At 51.8% G+C, this 18,635-nt stretch overlaps 1 protein-coding gene across 1 annotated transcript in view; it reads left to right on the forward strand.

Annotated features, from left to right (window-relative positions):
• Nucleotides 1–16,579, forward strand: part of LOC139242025 (complement C1s subcomponent-like) — a gene marked incomplete at its 5' end in the record, with an annotated part of 34,460 nt that extends 17,881 nt beyond the window's left edge. Inside the window, 5 exons of the mRNA XM_070870148.1 lie at nt 1,793–1,905; nt 6,096–6,183; nt 8,689–8,808; nt 10,750–10,827; nt 15,789–16,579. Of these exons, the coding sequence (XP_070726249.1) occupies nt 1,793–1,905; nt 6,096–6,183; nt 8,689–8,808; nt 10,750–10,827; nt 15,789–16,579 (1,190 nt within the window). The remainder of the gene's footprint in view (nt 1–1,792; nt 1,906–6,095; nt 6,184–8,688; nt 8,809–10,749; nt 10,828–15,788) is intronic.
• Nucleotides 16,580–18,635: the final 2,056 nt, after the last annotated feature.

Consider the following 18,635-nt stretch of genomic DNA (forward strand, 5'->3'; position numbering starts at 1 on the left):
AGTGAGCACAGGGGGTGATGGGTGAGTGGGACTGGGTGTGAGTTAGGACACGGGGTCAGTGAGCACAGGGGGTGATGGGTGAGTGGGACTGGGTGTGAGTTCGGACACGGGGTCAGTGAGCACAGGGGGTGATGGGTGAGTGGGACTGGGTGTGAGTTAGGACACGGGGCAGTGAGCACAGTGAGTGATGGATGAGCGGGACTGGGTGTGAGTTGGGACACGGGGCACAGGGGGTGATGGGTGAGTGGGACTCGGTGTGAGTTAGGACACGAGGTCAGTGAGCACAGTGGGTGATGGGTGAGTGGGACTGGGTGTGAGTTAGGACACGGGGCAGTAAGCACAGTGAGTGATGGGTGAGTGGGACTGGGTGTGAGTTAGGACACGGGGCACAGGGGGTGATGGGTGAGTGGGACTCGGTGTGAGTTAGGACACGAGGTCAGTGAGCACAGGGGGTGATGGGTGAGTGGGACTGGGTGTGAGTTAGGACACGGGGCACAGGGGGTGATGGGTGAGTGGGACTGGGTGTGAGTTAGGACACGGGGCACAGGGGGTGATGGGTGAGTGGGACTGGGTGTGAGTTAGGACACGGGGTCAGTGAGCACAGGGGGTGATGGGTGAGCGGGACTGGGTGTGAGTTAGGACACGGGGTCAGTGAGCACAGGGGGTGATGGGTGAGTGGGACTAGGTGTGAGTTAGGACACGGGGCAGTGAGCACAGCGGGTGATGGGTGAGTGGGACTGGGTGTGAGTTAGGACACGGGGTCAGTGAGCACAGGGGGTGATGGGTGAGTGGGACTGGGTGTGAGTTAGGACACGGGACAGTGAGCACAGGGGGTGATGGGTGAGTGGGACTGGGTGTGAGTTAGGACACGGGGCACAGGGGGTGATGGGTGAGTGGGACTCGGTGTGAGTTAGGACACGGGGTCAGTGAGCACAGGGGGTGATGGGTGAGTGGGACTGGGTGTGAGTTAGGACACGAGGTCAGTGAGCACAGAGGGTGATGGGTGAGTGGGACTGGGTGTGAGTTAGGACACGGGGTCAGTGAGCACAGGGGGTGATGGGTGAGTGGGACTGGGTGTGAGTTAGGACACGAGGTCAGTGAGCACAGGGGGTGATGGGTGAGTGGGACTGGGTGTGAGTTAGGACACGGGGTCAGTGAGCACAGGGGGTGATGGGTGAGTGGGACTGGGTGTGAGTTGGGACACGGGACACAGGGGGTGATGGGTGAGTGGGACTGGGTGTGAGTTAGGACACGGGGCAGTGAGCACAGGGGGTGATGGGTGAGTGGGACTGGGTGTGAGTTAGGACACGGGGTCTGTGAGCACAGGGGGTGATGGGTGAGTGGGACTGGGTGTGAGTTAGGACACGGGGTCAGTGAGCACAGGGGGTGATGGGTGAGTGGGACTGGGTGTGAGTTGGGACACGGGACACAGGGGGTGATGGGTGAGTGGGACTGGGTGTGAGTTAGGACACGGGGTCAGTGAGCACAGTGGGTGATGGGTGAGTGGGACTGGGTGTGAGTTAGGACACGGGGTGAACAGCCGAGTTTCGGATCACCTCGAGTTTACGTCGGGTAGAACGTGGGAGGCCGGCCAGGAGCGCAGTGCTTTGGAACAGTCGAGTGTGGAGGGGAGAGAGGCAGGGGTGAGGGTTTCAGCAGTAGATGAGCTGAGGGAGGGAGCCGGAGATGGGCGATGTTTCGGAGTGTGGTGATAAGCGAGTTGAGTCATACTGCGCTGTGCGGTGCTGTGATCGAATGAATGTTGCCCCGTTGAAGTATGTTTTGTGTCCAGCCAAACAGTGTCCAGTCGAGATCTTGGAGCACAATGTCTTGCAGCCAAAGAACTCGGATTACGACTACAAGGATTCGGTTCGAGTGCGTTGCGAAAGTGGATATGAACTATATGTAAGTTCTTCTCATGTGAACCTCTTCGGGGAACGATCTCGAACTCTGAGGGCCAACTCAATTTCGGGCAATGCTGACAAACCATCGCTCTTTCACCTGATAGGTCCAAGTCAGCATGGATTTGTGAAAGGGAAATCACGCTCCACAAATCTGCTGGAATTTTTTGAGGATGTTTCCAGTAGAGTGGACAAGGGAAAACCAGTTGATGTGGTATATTTGGACTTTCAGAAGGCTTTCGACAAGGTCCCACACAAGAGATTAATGTGTAAAGTTAAAGCACATGGGATTGGGGGTAGTGTGCTGACATGGATTGAGAACTGGTTGTCAGACAGGAAGCAAAGTGTAGGAGTAAATGGGTACTTTTCAGAATGGCAGGCAGTGACTAGTGGGGTACCGCAAGGTTCTGTGCTGGGGCCCCAGCTGTTTACACTGTACATTAATGATTTAGACGAGGGGATTAAATGTAGTATCTCCAAATTTGCGGATGACACTAAGTTAGGTGGCAGTGTGAGCTGCGAGGAGGATGCTATGAGGCTGCAGAGTGACTTGGACAGGTTAGGTGAGTGGGCAAATACATGGCAGATTGAGTATAATGTGGATAAATGTGAGGTTATCCACTTTGGTGGTAAAAACAGAGAGACAGACTATTATCTGAATGGTGACAGATTAGGAAAAGGGGAGGTGCAACGAGACCTGGGTGTCATGGTACATCAGTCATTGAAAGTTGGCATGCAGGTACAGCAGGTGGTTCAGAAAGCAAATTACATGTTGGCCTTCATAACAAGGGGATTTGAGTACAGGGGCAGGGAGGTGTTGCTACAGTTGTACAGGGCCTTGGTGAGGCCACACCTGGAGTATTGTGTACAGTTTTTGTCTCCTAACCTGAGGAAGGACATTCTTGCTATTGAGGGAGTGCAGCGAAGGTTCACCAGACTGATTCCCGGGATGGCGGGACTGACATATGAGGAGAGACTGGATCGACTGGGCCTGTATTCACTGGAGTTTAGAAGGATGAGAGGGGATCTCATAGAAACGTTTGAAATTCTGATGGGACGGGACAGGTTAGATGCAGGAAGAATGTTCCCGATGTTGGGGAAATCCAGAACCAGGGGTCACAGTCTAAGGATCAGGGGTAAGCCATTTAGGACTGAGATGAGGAGAAACTTCTTCACCCAGAGAGTGGTGAACCTGTGGAATTCTCTACCACAGAAAGTTGTTGGGACCAGTTCATTGGATATATTCCAGAGGGAGTTAGATGTGGCCTTTACGGCTAAAGGGATCAAGGGGTACGGAGAGAAAGCAGGAAAGGGGTACTGAGGGAATGATCAGCCATGATCTTATTGAATGTTGGTGCAGGCTCGAAGGGCCGAATGGCCGACTCCTGAACCTATTGTCTGTGTTTCTATGTTACACAATCTTTGATCATAAGACAGCCCTCTCGTCCCAGCAATCAATCTGCTGAACCTCCGGTGAATCTCCAAAGCAAATATAGAACGTAAGAACATAAGAATTAGGAACAGGAGTAGACCATCTAGCCCCTCGAGCCTGCTCCGCCATTCAACAAGATCATGGCTGATCTGGCCGTGGACTCAGCTCCACTTACCCGCCCTCTCCCCGTAACCCTTAATTCCCCTATTGGTTAAAAATCTATCTATCTGTGACTTGAATACATTCAATGAGCTAGCCTCAACTGCTACCTTGGGCAGAGAATTCCACAGATTCACAACCCTCTGGGAGAAGAAATTCCTTCTCAACTGGGTTTTAAATTGGCTCCCCCGTATTTTTGGGCTGTGCCCCCTAGTTCTAGTCTCCCCGACCAGTGGAAACAACCTCTCTGCCTCTATCTTGTCTATCCCTTTCATTATTTTAAATGTTTCTATAAGATCCCCCCTCATCCTTCTGAACTCCAACGAGTAAAGACCTAGTCTACTCAATCTATCATCATAAGGTAACCCCCTCATCTCCGGAATCAGCCTAGTGAATCGTCTCTGTACCCCCTCCAAAGCTAGTATATCCTTCCTTAAGTAAGGTGACCAAAACTGCACGCAGTACTCCAGGTGCGGCCTCACCAATACCCTGTACAACTGCCGCAAGTCTCTCTTACACCGAGACTGCAACCCTCTTTACGAGAAAGCACAACAGAGCATTTTGCCTTCCTCATTGCCTGCTAACTCTCAGAGTTCAGACTGCACAGTACGAGATACTCAAGCAATTAACAGCTTCTCATCGTCAGAACATTTCTGTTTTTCTCTTCAGCCTACGAAAATTCACGAGCTCACCTTTTCCCCACATTATTCTCCACCTGCGACCTTATTGTTGCGTCTGTGTCAGTCAAGCCTCACTGGGTGGTACACTGGCCTCTGAGTCAGGAAACTGTGGATTTAAGTCCCACCCCAGGGACTCGATCACAAAAATAGCCAGGCCGACACTCCCAGTGCAGTACCGAGGGAGTGCCGCACTGTCGGAGGGGCAGTACTGAGGGAGTGCCGCACTGTCGGAGGGGCAGTACTGAGGGAGTGCCGCACTGTCGGAGGGACAGTACTGAGGGAGTGCCGCACTGTCGGAGGGTCAGTACTGAGGGAGCTCCGTGCTGTCGGAGGGACAGTACTGAGGGAGCCCCACACTGTCGGAGGGTCAGTACTGAGGGAGCCCCGCACTGTCGGAGGGACAGTACTGAGGGAGCCCCACACTGTCGGAGGGTCAGTACTGAGGGAGCCCCGCACTGTCGGAGGGGCAGTACTGAGGGAGCACCGCACTGTCGGAGGGTCAGTACTGAGGGAGCCCCGCACTGTCGGAGGGTCAGTACTGAGGGAGCTCCGTGCTGTCGGAGGGGCAGTACTGAGGGAGCACCGCACTGTCGGAGGGGCAGTACTGAGGGAGCGCCGCACTGTCGGAGGGCAGTACTGAGGGAGTGCCGCACTGTCGGAGGGACAGTACCGAGGGAGTGCCGCACTGTCGGAGGGACAGTACTGAGGGAGTGCCGCACTGTCGGAGGGGCAGTACTGAGGGAGTGCCGCACTGTCGGAGGGACAGTACTGAGGGAGTGCCGCACTGTCGGAGGGACAGTACTGAGGGAGTGCCGCACTGTCGGAGGGACAGTACTGAGGGAGCCCCGCACTGTCGGAGGGGCAGTACTGAGGGAGCACCGCACTGTCGGAGGGGCAGTACTGAGGGAGCACCGCACTGTCGGAGGGGCAGTACTGAGGGAGCACCGCACTGTCGGAGGGGCAGTACTGAGGGAGCGACGCACTGTCGGAGGGACAGTACTGAGGGAGTGCCGCACTGTCGGAGGGACAGTACTGAGGAAGTGCCGCACTGTCGGAGGGGCAGTACTGAGGGAGTGCCGCACTGTCGGAGGGTCGGTACTGAGGGAGTGCCGCACTGTCGGAGGGGCGGTACTGAGGGAGCACCGCACTGTCGGAGGGACAGTACTGAGGGAGTGCCGCACTGTCGGAGGGGCAGTACTGAGGGAGTGCCGCACTGTCGGAGGGGCAGTACTGAGGGAGTGCCGCACTGTCGGAGGGGCAGTACTGAGGGAGCTCCGTGCTGTCGGAGGGGCAGTACTGAGGGAGTGCCGCACTGTCGGAGGGGTAGTACTGAGGGAGTGCCGCACTGTCGGAGGGGCAGTACTGAGGGAGTGCTGCACTGTCGGAGGGACAGTACTGAGGGAGTGCCGCACTGTCGGAGGGGCGGTACTGAGGGAGTGCCACACTGTCGGAGGGACAGTACTGAGGGAGTGCCGCACTGTCGGAGGGGCAGTACTGAGGGAGTGCCTCACTGTCGGAGGGGCCGTCTTTCGGATGAGACATTAAACCGAGGCTCCGTCTCTTCGGTGGATGTCAAAGATCCCGGGGCCACTCTTTTGAAGGGCAGGGGGGCAGTTCTCCCCGGTGTCCTGGGGCCAATATTTATCCCTCGATCAACATCACAAAAAACATTCTCCGGGGTCATTCTCACATCGCTGTTTGTGGGAGCTTGCTGTGCGCAAATTGGCCGCCCCGTTTCCCACAATACAACAGCGACCGCACTCCCCAAAAGTAATTTGTTGGCTGCCAAACGCTCTGAGACGTGCGGTGGTCATGCCAGGGGCTATACAAATGCAAGTCTTTGCAGTCACTTAACCTGCCTTCCGCGCTGCCTTTGACAATTCTTTGGTTTTGAATCGTTTTGCTCAACTCTTCTGCCCGCAGGACAACGTTCGGAATCAGTACATCGATTCAGCCATGGTGCATTGTCAGAAGGATGGAACTTGGAATAGCTCCTGGTATTCCTGCAGGCGTAAGTGAGACAGAGAAACAGAGAAATTTGCAGGGCTGAAGGGAGCCATGGAATCTCCTGGGAGAGGCAAAAAACCAGACAGAAACCCGGGCCAATTGAGGGAGAGAAAAAAAATCTGGGCAAGCGCGTGGCAGATGCAGTTTAATGTGGATAAATGTGAGGTTATCCACATTGGTGGCAAAAACAGGAAGGTAGACTATTATCTGAATGGTGACAGATTAGGAAAAGGGGAGGTACAACGAGACCTGGGGGTCATGGTACATCAGTCATTGAAGGTTGGCATGCAGGTACAGCAGGCGGTGAAGAAGGCAAATGGTATGTTGGCCTTCATAGCGAGGGGATTTGAGTACAGGAGCAGGGAGGTCTTACTGCAGTTATACAGGGCCTTGGTGAGGCCACACCTGGAGTATTGTGTTCTGTTTTGGTCTCCTAATCTGAGGAAGGACATTCTTGCTATTGAGGGAGTGCAGCGAAGGTTCACCAGACTGATTCCCGGGATGGCGGGACTGACATATGAGGAGAGACTGGATCAACTGGGCCTTTATACACTGGAGTTTCGAAGGATGAGAGGGGATCTCATAGAAACATATAAAATTCTGACGGGGTTAGCCAGGTTAGATGCAGGAAGAATGTTCCCGATGTTGGGGAAGTCCAGAACCAGGGGTCACAGTCTAAGGATAAGGGGGAAGCCATTTAGGACCGAGATGAGGAGAACCTTCTTCACCCAGAGAGTGGTGAACCTGTGGAATTCCCGGCCGCAGAGAGTTGTTGGGACCAGTTCGTTGGATATATTCCAGAGGGAGTTAGATGTGGCCCTTACGGCTAAAGGGATCACGGGGTATGGAGAGAAAGCAGGAAAGGGGTACTGAGGGAATGATCAGCCATGATCTTATTGAATGGTGGTGCAGGCTCGAAGGGCCGAATGGCCCACTCCTGCACCTATTGTCTATGTTTCTATGTTTCTATCCACACTAGTCCAGGAGATCACCCTGGCCGTATTCGATTCCCTGCAGCACTGAACCATCGTATCTGCACCGGCCAACATGAGGCCATCCAGTCTGATCCCAAATTACCAGCTCTCGGTCCGTAACCCTGCAGGTTACAGCACTGCTAGGGTCTGTCCAACCATCTCTGAAATGTGCTGAGAGTTTCTGTGTCCACCACAACTGTCCCCTTGTCGTGCGGTTGGTTGGCGATGAATTGGTCACATTTGAGATCATCAGCCTTCGTTGCCCATCCATATCGGCCCTCGAGAACGTGGGGCTGAGCTGCCTTCTTGAATCGCTGCAGTCCGTGTGGTAAAGGTGCTCGCACAGTGCTAACCTGGCCACATAATATATTAGCGTGGATGGAGGATTGGGCTAACTGGCAGAAAACAGAGAGTCGGGATAAATGGGTCATTGTCCGGTGGGCAACCAGTAACTAGTGGGGTACCGCAGGGATCAGTGCTGGGACCCCAGCTATTTACAATCTATATTAACCACTTGGAAGAAGGGACTGAGTGTAACGTAGACAAGTTTACTGACGATACAAAGATGGGAGGAAAAGCAATGTGTGAGGAGGACACAAAAAATCTGCAGAAGGACACAGACAGGCTCAGTGAGTGGGCAAAGGTTTGTTAGATGGAGTATAATGTGGGAAAGTGTGAGGTCAGGCACTTTGGCAGAAAAAAATCAAAGAGCAAGTTATTATTTAAATGGAGAAAGATTGCAAAGTGCGGCAGTACAGCGGGACCTGGGGGTTACTTGTGCGTGAAACACAAAAGGTTAGTCTGCAGGTACAGCAAGTGATCAGGAAGGGCCAATGGTATCTGGGCCTTTATTGCAAAGGGGATGGAGTATAAAAGCAGGGAAGTCTTGCTCCAGTTATACAGGGTATTGGTGAGGCCACACCTGGAGTACTGCGTGCACAGTTCTGCTCTCCGTATTTACGAAAGGACGTACTTTGCTTTGGAGGCAGTTCAGAGAAGGTTCACTCGGTTGATTCCGGGGATGAGGGGGTTGACTTATGAGGAAAGGTTGAGAAGGTTGGGCCTCTACTCATTGGGATTCAGAAGAATGAGAGGTGATCTTATGGAAACGTATCAGATTATGAGGGGGCTCGATAAGGTGGATACAGAGAGGATGTTCCCACTGATGGGGGAGACTAGAACTAGGGGGCATGGTCTTAGAATAAGGGGCCGCCCATTTAAAACTGAGATGAGGAGGAATTTCTTCTCTCGGAGGGTTGTAAATCTGTGGAACTCGCTGCCTCAGAGAGCTGTGGGAGCCGGGACATTGAATATATTTAAGACAGAGATAGACAGTTCCTGAACCGATAAGGGGATAAGGGGGCGGGCAGGGAAGTGGAGCTGTGTCCATGATCGGATCAGTCATGATGGTATTAAATGGTGGAGCAGGCTCGAGGGGCCGAATGGCCGGCTCCTGCTCCTGTTTCTGATGTTCTGACGAAAGTGGCATCTCATGGCGTTCTCCACGTTCCCACTCGACTCTCTCCCTTTCACAGCTGTGGACTGTGGGAATCCCATGGTGCTCAGGAACGGAAAGCGAAACGTTACCTCGACAGTTTACCAGTTCCTCAACACGTACAGCTGTGACGAACCGTACTACAAGCTGGAAGGAAATGGTGAGCTACCCACTGGTTACGAGAGTGGGAATAAACGGGTCATTTTTAGGGGCGGCGACAAGTGGGAGTACCACAGGGATCAGTGCTGGGGCCCCAGCTATTCACAATGTATATTCACAATGCAAAAACAGAGAGACAGACTATTATCTGAATGGTGACAGATTAGGAAAAGGGGAGATACAACGAGACCCGGGGGGTGTCATGGTACATCAGTCATTGAAGGTTGGCCATGCAGGTACAGCAGGTGGTTAAGAAAGCAAATGGCATGTTGGCCTTCATAGCGAGGGGATTTGAGTACAGGGGCAGGGAGGTGTTGCTACAGTTGTACAGGGCCTTGGTGAGTCCTCACCTGGAATATTGTGTTCAGTTTTGGTCTCCTAACTTGAGGAAGGACATTCTTGCTATTGAGGGAGTGCAGCGAAGGTTCACCAGACTGATTCCCGGGGATGGTGGGACTGACCTATTAAGAAAGACTGGATCAACTGGGCTTGTATTCACTGGAGTTCAGAAGAATGAGAGGGGACCTCATAGAAACGTTTAAAATTCTGACGGGTTCAGGCAGGTTAGATGCAGGAAGAATGTTCCCGATGTTGGAGAAGTCCAGAACCAGGGGACACAGTCTAAGGATAAGGGGTAAGCCATTTAGGACCGAGATGAGGAGAAACTTCTTCACCCAGAGAGTGGGGAACCTGTGTAATTCTCTACCGCAGAGAGTTGTTGAGGTCAATTCACTAAATATATTCAAAAAGGAGTTAGATGAAGTCCTTACTACTCGGGGGATCAAGGGGTATGGCGAGAAAGCAGGAAGGGGGTCCTGAAGTTGCATGTTCAGCCATGAACTCATTGAATGGCGGTGCAGGCTCGAAGGGCCGAATGGCCTACTCCTGCAACTATTGTCAGTGTTTCTATGTTTCTCGAACTGATTTGGATGAGGGAACCCAGTGTAATATTTCCAAGTTTGCCGACGACACAAAACGAGGCGAGATTGTGAGCTGTGAGGAGGATGCAGAGACACTGCGAGGCGATTGAGATCGGCTGAGTGAGTGGGCAAACACATGGCCAATGCAGTTTAGCGTGGGTAACTGTGAAGTGATCCACTTTGGCAGGAAAAACACAAGGACAAAGTGTTATTGAAAGGGCGACGGCTCGGGAAGTGTGGAGGTACAGAGGGACCTGGGTGGCCTTGTATACCAGTCAGTGAAAACAAACCTGGTGCAGCAGACAGTTAGGGAAGGCCAATGGTATGTTGGCCTTCATTGCGAGAGGCTTTGTGTACAGGAGCAAGGAGGTCTTACTCCAGTTACACAGGGCCTTGGTGAGACCACACCTGGAGTATTGTGAGCAGTTCTGGTCTCCTTACCGAAGGAAGGATACACTTGCCACAGAGGGAGTGCAGCGAAGGTTCACCAGACTGATTCCTGGGAGGGCAGGACTGTGGTACGAGGAGAGATTGGGTGGACTGGGCCCTGTATTCACTGGAGTTTAGAACAATGAGAGGGGATCTCATTGAAAGGTATTAAATTCTGACAGAGTTTGGACAGACTGGATGTGGGGAGGGTGTTTCCCCGAGGGCTTGGGAAGTCTAGAACAAGGGGTCACAGTCTCAGGATACGGGGGTAGGATATTTAGGAGGAGATGAGGAGAAATGTCTTCACTCAGAGGGAGGTGAACCTGTGGAATTCTCTACCACAGAAGGCTGTGGGGACCACGTCACTGAATATATTTAAGAGGGAGGTAGATAGGTTTCTAGACACAAAAGGCATCAAGGGGTCTGGGGAGAAAGCGGGAATATGGTGTTGAGGTCCAGGGTCAGCCCATGATCATATCGAATGGCGGTGCAGGCTCGAGGGGCCGAATGGCCGACTCCTGCACCTATTTTCTATGTTTCGATGATCTCTCGAACTGATAACTCTCTCCCTCCATGCATTTTGTCCCCACCAGCAATCTTCGAATGCGCGGCAACAGCTGATTGGGTTGCTGTTGGGACCAGCGATGGAACCTTACCGAATTGCAAGCCAGGTAAATGTTTGCCACGGGCCTGATAAGCTATTGACAATCGATGTTAACGGCCTGGAAGAAGGGACTGAGTGTAACGGAGCCAGGTTTACTGACAATACAAAGATGGGAGGAAAAGCAATGTGTGAGGAGGTCACAAAACACCTGCAAAAGGACACAGACAGGCTCAGTGAGTGGGACAAATTTGGCCGATGGAGTATAATGTTGGAAGTGTGAGGTCAGGCACTTTGGCAGAAAAAAAATCAAAGAGCAAGTTGTTATTTAAATGGAGAAAGATTGCAAAGTGCCGCAGTACAGCGGGACCTGGGGTTACTTGTACATGAAACACAAAAGGTTAGTCTGCAGGTACAGCAAGTGATCAGGAAGGCCAATGGTATCTGGGCCTTTATTGCAAAGGGGATGGAGTATAAAAGCAGGGAAGTCTTGCTCCAGTTACACAGGGTATTGGTGAGGCCACACCTGGAGTACTGCGTGCAGTTTTGGTCTCTGTATTTACGAAAGGATATACTTTGCTTTGGAGGCCGTTCAGAGAAGGTTCACTCGGTTGATTCCAGGGATGAGGGGGTTGAGTTATGAGGAAAGGTTGAGGAGGTTGGGGCCTCTACTCATTGGAATTCAGAAGAATGAGAGGTGATCTTATCGAAACGTATCAGATTATGAGGGGGCTCGACAAGGTGGATGCAGAGAGGATGTTTCCACTGATGGGGGAGACTAGAACTAGGGGGCATGGTCTTAGAATAAGGGGCCGCCCATTTAAAACTGAGATGAGGAGGAATTTCTTCTCTCGGAGGGTTGTAAATCTGTGGAACTCGCTGCCTCAGAGAGCTGTGGGAGCCGGGACATTGAATGTATTTAAGACAGAGATAGACAGTTCCTGAACCGATAAGGGGATAAGGGGGCGGGCAGGGAAGTGGAGCTGAGTCCATGATCGGATCAGCCATGATGGTATTAAATGGTGGAGCAGGCTCGAGGGGCCGAATGGCCCACTCCTGCTCCTATTTCTTACGATAAGCAGAATCGCGTAGAATCGTAGCTACGATAGGGGACGGAATGTTCCGGGGGGGTGGGGGAATGGAACCTACGAAAGTACCTGCCGGCCCCGGGGGGGAATCGGGGAACGTGGTCGGAGGCCGAGATTTGCCGCGGAACCCACGGGGAGATCACGTGGGGCCAGGTCCACCAATCACTACGCAGCCTTCTCACTGATAAAAGCGGGTGCTTGGTGGTCGGTTTCGAGGGGGGTTTGAGGGAGGGGGGGGTTTCTTTACGCAGAGGGTTGTGGGGGATCTGGAACTCGCTGCCTGGAAGAGTGGTGGATTCAGAAACCCTCGGCACTTTTACGAGATGGTTGGACGGACACTTGAAGTGCAGTGACCTGCAGGGTTACGGACCTCGAGCTGGTCATTGGGGTCAGACTGGGTGACCTTTGGTTGGACGGAGCAGATATAACGGTAAGTACAGCAGGGAATCGAATACGGCCAGGGGGTGACCTCCTGGACCGGTGTTGATCGCCTGGATGGGTCGGAGAGGAATTTTCCCAGATTTCTTTCTCTCCCCAAATGGGCCTGGGTTTCTATCTGGTTTTTGCCTCTCCCAGGAGATCCCGTGACTCCGGTTGGGGTGGAGTGTAGAATGTTTCAGTGTGAGGGGTGTCACAGTTGAGTGTGGGGCGGACTGGTTGGGCCGGGTGCTCTTTGCCTTTCCGTCATTGTTCGTGGGTTTATGTGTAACCTTCAGGGCTTCTGACCCAGGGCCCTGCGGCTCTTTGTCGGCCGGTGCAGGACACGATGGGCCGGAATGGCCTCCTTCTGTGCTGTAAACTTCTCTGTCTGTACGGGTTCCTGTTACTATAAGAACATAACATAAGAACATGAGGATTAGGAACAGGAGGAGGCCATCGAGCCCCTCGAGCCTGCTCCGCCATTCAACAAGATCATGGCTGATCTGGCCGTGGACTCAGCTCCACTTACCCGCCCGCTCCCCGTAACCCTTAATTCCCTTATTGGTTAAAAATCTATCTATCTGTGACTTGAACACATTCAATGAGCTAGCCTCAACTGCTTCCTTGGGCAGAGAATTCCACAGATTCACAACCCTCTGGGAGAAGAAATTCCTTCTCAACTCGGTTTTAAATTGGCTCTCCCGTATTTTGGGGCTGTGCCCCCTAGTTCTAGTCTCCCCGACCAGTGGAAATAACCTCTCTGCCTCTATCCTGTCTATCCCTTTCATTATTTTAAATGTTTCTATAAGATCACCCCTCATCCTTCTGAACTCCAGCGAGTAAAGACCCAGTCTACTCAATCTATCATCATAAGGTAACCCCCTCATCTTTGGAATCAGCCAAGTGAATCGTCTCTGTACCCCCTCCAAAGCTAGTATATCCTTCCTTAAGTAAGGTGACCAAAACTGCACGCAGTACTCCAGGTGCGGCCTCACCAATACCCTGTACAGTTGCAGCAGGACCTCCCTGCTTTTGTACTCCATCCCTCTCGCAATGAAGGCCAACATCCCATTCGCCTTCCTGATTACCTGCTGCACCTGCAAACTAACCTTTTGGGATCCATGCACAAGGACCCCCAGGTCCCTCTGCACCGCAGCATGTTGTAATTTCTCCCCATTCAAATAATATTCCCTTTTACTGTTTTTTCCCCCAAGGTGGATGACCTCACACTTTCCGACATTGTATTCCATCTGCCAAACCTTAGCCCATTCGCTTAACTTATCCAAATCTCTTTGCAGCCTCTCTGTGTCCTCTACACAACCCGCTTTCCCACAAATCTTTGTGTCGTCTGCAAATGTTGTTACACTGCACTCTGTCCCCTCTTCCAGGTCATCTATGTATATTGTAAACAGTTGTGGTCCCAGCACTGATCCCTGTGGTACACCACTAACCACCGATTTCCAACCCGAAAAGGACCCATTTATCCCGACTCTCTGCTTTCTGTTAGCCAGCCAATTCTCTATCCATGCTAATACATTTCCTCTGACTCCGCGTACCTTTATCTTCTGCAGTAACCTTTTGTGTGGCACCTTATCGAATGCCTTTTGGAAATCTAAATACACCACATCCATCGGTACACCTCTATCCACCATGCCCGTTATATCCTCAAAGTATTCCAGTAAGTTAGTTAAACAATGAGTCTATCAATGAGAATAACCCCCAAAAACACCCAAACGCAGCGTAATCAATAAATAAATGACCTCACCGATTTAAAATTAGTCGACATGCTTAAGAAAACTATTTTTTTGGGGGGGGTGGGTGAGTTTTTTTACCGTGTTTTAATCAGGTTATAAACGTCGTTATCACACGCAGTCCCTCGGAATCGAGGGAAGACTTGCTCCCACTCTAAAAGCGATTCCTCGGGTGGCTGAACGGTCCAATACGAGAGACACAGACCCTGTCTCAGGTGGGGCAGATATATGTTGAGGGAAGGGGGAGGGTGGGGCAGATAGACGTTGAGGGAAGGGGAGGGTGGGACAGATAGACGTTGAGGGAAGGGGAGGGAGGGACAGATAGACGTTGAGGGAAGGGGAGGGTGGGACAGATAAACGTTGAGGGAAGGGGAGGGAATAGAGCCCTCTGTGGCTCGGTGACAATTTTTTGTCCAAAGGCATTCCTGTGAAGAACCTTGGGATGTTTCACAACGATAAGGGCGCAAAAAAATACAAATTTTTGTTGTTGTTAAGTAAACATGGGCTGAGGTCACTCAGAGTTTAATTGCTGTTCAGTAAACACTGGCGCGGGTAAAGCAGAGATTAATTGCTGTTAAGTAAACATGGGCTGAGGTCAATCAGAGATTAAGTGCTGTTCAGTAAACACGGGCGCAGGTAAAGCAGAGTTTAATTGCTGTTAAGTAAACATGGGCTGAGGTCAATTGGTGTTTAATTGCTGTTCAGTAAACACGGGCGCAGGTCAATCAGAGTTACATAGAAACATCGAAAATAGGTGCAGGAGTAGGCCATTCGGCCCTTCGAGCCTGCACCGCCATTCAATGAGTTCATGGCAGAACTTGCAACTTCAGTACCCCATTCCTGCTTTCTCGCCATACCCCCTGATCCCTTCAGCCGTAAGGGCCACATCTAACTCCCTTTTGAATATATTTAGTGAATTGGCCTCAACAACTTTCTGTGGTAGAGAATTCCACAGGTTCACCACTCTGGGTGAAGAAGTTTCTCCTCATCTCGGTCCTAAATGGCTTACCCCTTATCCTTAGACTGTGTCCCCTGGTTCTGGACTTCCCCACATCGGGAACATTCTTCCTGCATCTAACCTGTCTCACCCCGTCAGAATTTTAAACTTTTCTATGAGATCCCCTCTCATTCTTCTGAACTCCAGTGAATACAAGCCCAGTTGATCCAGTCTTTCTTGATAGGTCAGTCCCACCATCCCGGGAATCAGTCTGGTGAACCTTCGCTGCACTCCCTCAATAGCAAGAATGTCCTTCCTCAAGTTAGGAGACCAAAACTGAACACAATACTCCAGGTGTGGCCTCACCAAGGCCCTGTACAACTGTAGTAACACCTCCCTGCCCCTGTACTCAAATTGCTGTTCAGTAAATTCTGCCGCAGGTCAATCAGAGTTGAATTGCTGTTAAGCAAACAAGGGCTGCGGTCAATCAGAGTTTACTTGCTGTTACGCGAACACGGGCGCAGGTCAATCAGAATTTAATTGCTGTTACACAAACATGTGTGTAGGTCAATTAGAGTTTAATTGCTGTTACACAAACACGGGTGCAGGTCAATAAGAGTTTAATTGCTGTTAATTAAACACGGGCGCAGGTCAATTAGAGTTGAATTGACCCGTGGAACGGCTGGCTAGTTTGGCGACGCCGTATTGATCAGCCGCTCACCAGCCGTTGTGTTTTTTTTGTTAACCACCTAACATTCCCGTGGGGGACGCCTGGGGACGTTGCGGGCGCTGTGCAAATACGAAGTTGTTGTTGACTTTTCCGCCTTTTCCGCAGTGTGCGGGCGCACGGCCATCTCCGACGACACGGGGCGTGTCTTCGGCGGCAAGCCGGCGCGGCTGGGGTACTTTCCCTGGCAGGTGCGGCTGCGTACGTACGACGGGAAGGTGGGCGGAGGGGCGCTGGTGTCCGACGGCTGGATCCTGACGGCGGCCCACCTCTTCGACGGCTCGCGGCAAACCACGGTTCACGGCGGCATCGTCAACTTGCAGGGCCTGTCGCCGGAGAAGGCCTTGCCCGTGGAGGACGCCTTCCTGCACCCGAACTACAGGCCACAGGCCGACGGCAGCGAGCCCAACTTCGAGCACGATGTGGCGTTGGTCAAGTTGCGGGCGAGGGCCAAGCTGGGCGCCAACCTGTCTCCTGTCTGCCTGCCCGCCGCCGGTGAAACCAGCCCGCTGCGGGCGGGGAGACTGGGCTACATCACCGGGTGGGGCAAGACAGAGGTGCGCGACCGGCCCATCTTCCTGCAGTACGCCGAGGTGCCCGTGGTGGGCATGGACAAGTGCAGAGGCCTGGACTACCGGGGAAAGAGGCCAAGGTTCACGGACAACATGGTCTGCGCCGGTCAGCCAGGCACCGACTCCTGCCAGGGCGACAGCGGGGGGCCCTTCGTCTTGCGGGACCTCCGCCACCCCAGCCGCCACGTGGTGAGGGGCATCGTGTCCTTCGGGCCCCAGCAGTGCGGCAGCTACGGGGTGTACACCCACGTGGGCCGGTACCTGGCCTGGATTGTGAAGACCATGCGGGAACACGGGAGCTGGGAGGACGAGGAGACACACGCGTAACGGCGGCTCGATCCATGGCGGTGTTGTTCCTCCTGCAATAAAATGTCATTCCGTGGGCCTTGCAGTTGTCCCGTTCCTCGTCGCCAAATGTGATATGTTCTCTGCGACATCACAGACACACACACACACACACTTACAACATGGCTCTGGACACAGGAACTTGTCAGGTGACCTAGTCGCCCGATGCCTTTATTGGACAAACAATTAGCAGTCGCTGCTAAGTAACCATGGGCACAGGTCAATCAGAGGTTAATTGCTGTTGAGCCAACACGGGCTTCGGTCAAATAGTGTTTAATTGCTGTTAAGTAAACTCAGGCTCAGGTGAACTAGAGTTTAATTGTTAAGTAAACACGGGCGCAGGTCAATCAGAGTTTAATTGCTGTCACGCAAACACGGGCGCAGGTCAATCAGAGTTTAATTGCTGTCACGCAAACACGGGCGCAGGTCAATCAGAATTTAATTGCTGTCACGCAAACGGGCGCAGGTCAATCAGAGTTTAATTGCTGTTAAGCAAACACGGGCTTCGGTCAATCAGAGTTTAATTGCTGTTAAGCAAACACGGGTGCAGGTCCAGATGAGAGAGATGAGGTCATGCATCCACGCCCAACAGCGCCTCTCCGCCATACTTTAAAGCCTCAGCAGGGATTTTGTCCGTACCTATAGTCTTGTTATTCCTTGACACTGTCAGCCGCGAGGGTCGAAGGAACGTCCTCCTCTGTTTCGGATACCCCCCAACAGTTTGTCAACATCCTTCGCTTGCTCCACGACGACAAGCAGGGCGTGGTCCTTACCGACGGATCCATCACGGACCCAATCCACATCCGGACCGGGGTCAAACAGGGCCGCGTCATCGCTCCCAACCCTCTTCTCAATCTTCCCTCGCAGCCGTGCTCCACCTCACAGCCGACAAGCTCCCCGCTGGAGCGGAACTAAACCACAGAACCGGTGGGTTTGCTGTTTAACTTGCGAGTGCAGGTCCATCCGAGTTTAATTGCTGTCACGCAAACACGGGCGCAGGTCAATCAGAGTTTAATTGCTGTCACGCAAACACGGGCACGGGTCAATCAGAGTTTAATTGCTGTTACGCGAACACGGGCGCAGGTCAATCAGAGTTTAATTGCTGTTACGCAAACACGGGCGCAGGTCAATCAGAGTTTAATTGCTGTTAAGCAAACACGGGCTTAGGTCAATTAGTGTTTAATTGCTGTTAAGCAAACACCGGCTTAGGTCAATCAGAGTTTAATTGCTGTTAAGCAAACAGTGACTCAGGTCAATCAGAGTTTAATTGCTGTTCAGGAAACACAGGCTTAGGTCAATCAGAGTTTCATTGCTGCTAAGCAAACACGGGCGCAGGTCAATCAGAGTTTAATTGCTGTTAATCAAACACGGGCTTAGGTCAATTAGTGTTTAATTGCTGTTAAGCAAACACGTGCTTAGGTCAATCAGAGTTTAATTGCTGTTAAGCAAACAGTGACTCAGTTCAATCAGAGTTTAATTGCTGTTAAGCAAACACGGGCTTAGGTCAATCAGAGTTTCATTTCTGTTACGCGAACACGGGCACAGGTCAATCAGAGTTTAATTGCTGTTAATCAAACACGGGCTTAGGTCAATTAGTGTTTAATTGCTGTTAAGCAAACATGTGCTTAGGTCAATCAGAGTTTAATTGCTGTTAAGCAAACAGTGACTCAGGTCAATCAGAGTTTAATTGCTGTTAAGCAAACACAGGCTTAGGTCAATCAGAGTTTCATTTCTGTTACGCGAACACGGGCACAGGTCAATCAGAGTTTAATTGCTGTTAAGCAAACACGGGCTTTGGTCAATTAGTGTTTAATTGCTGTTAATCAAACACGGGCTTAGGTCAATTAGTGTTTAATTGCTGTTAAGCAAACACGGGCTTAGGTCAATCAGAGTTTAATTGCTGTTAAGCAAACAGTGACTCAGGTCAATCAGAGTTTAATTGCTGTTAAGGAAACACAGGCTTATGTCAATCAGAGTTTAATTGCTGTTGAGCAAACACGGGCTTAGGTCAATCAAAGTTTAATTGCTGTTAAGCAAA

Source organism: Pristiophorus japonicus, unplaced genomic scaffold (assembly GCF_044704955.1).
Source record: "Pristiophorus japonicus isolate sPriJap1 unplaced genomic scaffold, sPriJap1.hap1 HAP1_SCAFFOLD_1170, whole genome shotgun sequence".
Lineage (NCBI taxonomy): Eukaryota > Metazoa > Chordata > Chondrichthyes > Pristiophoridae > Pristiophorus > Pristiophorus japonicus.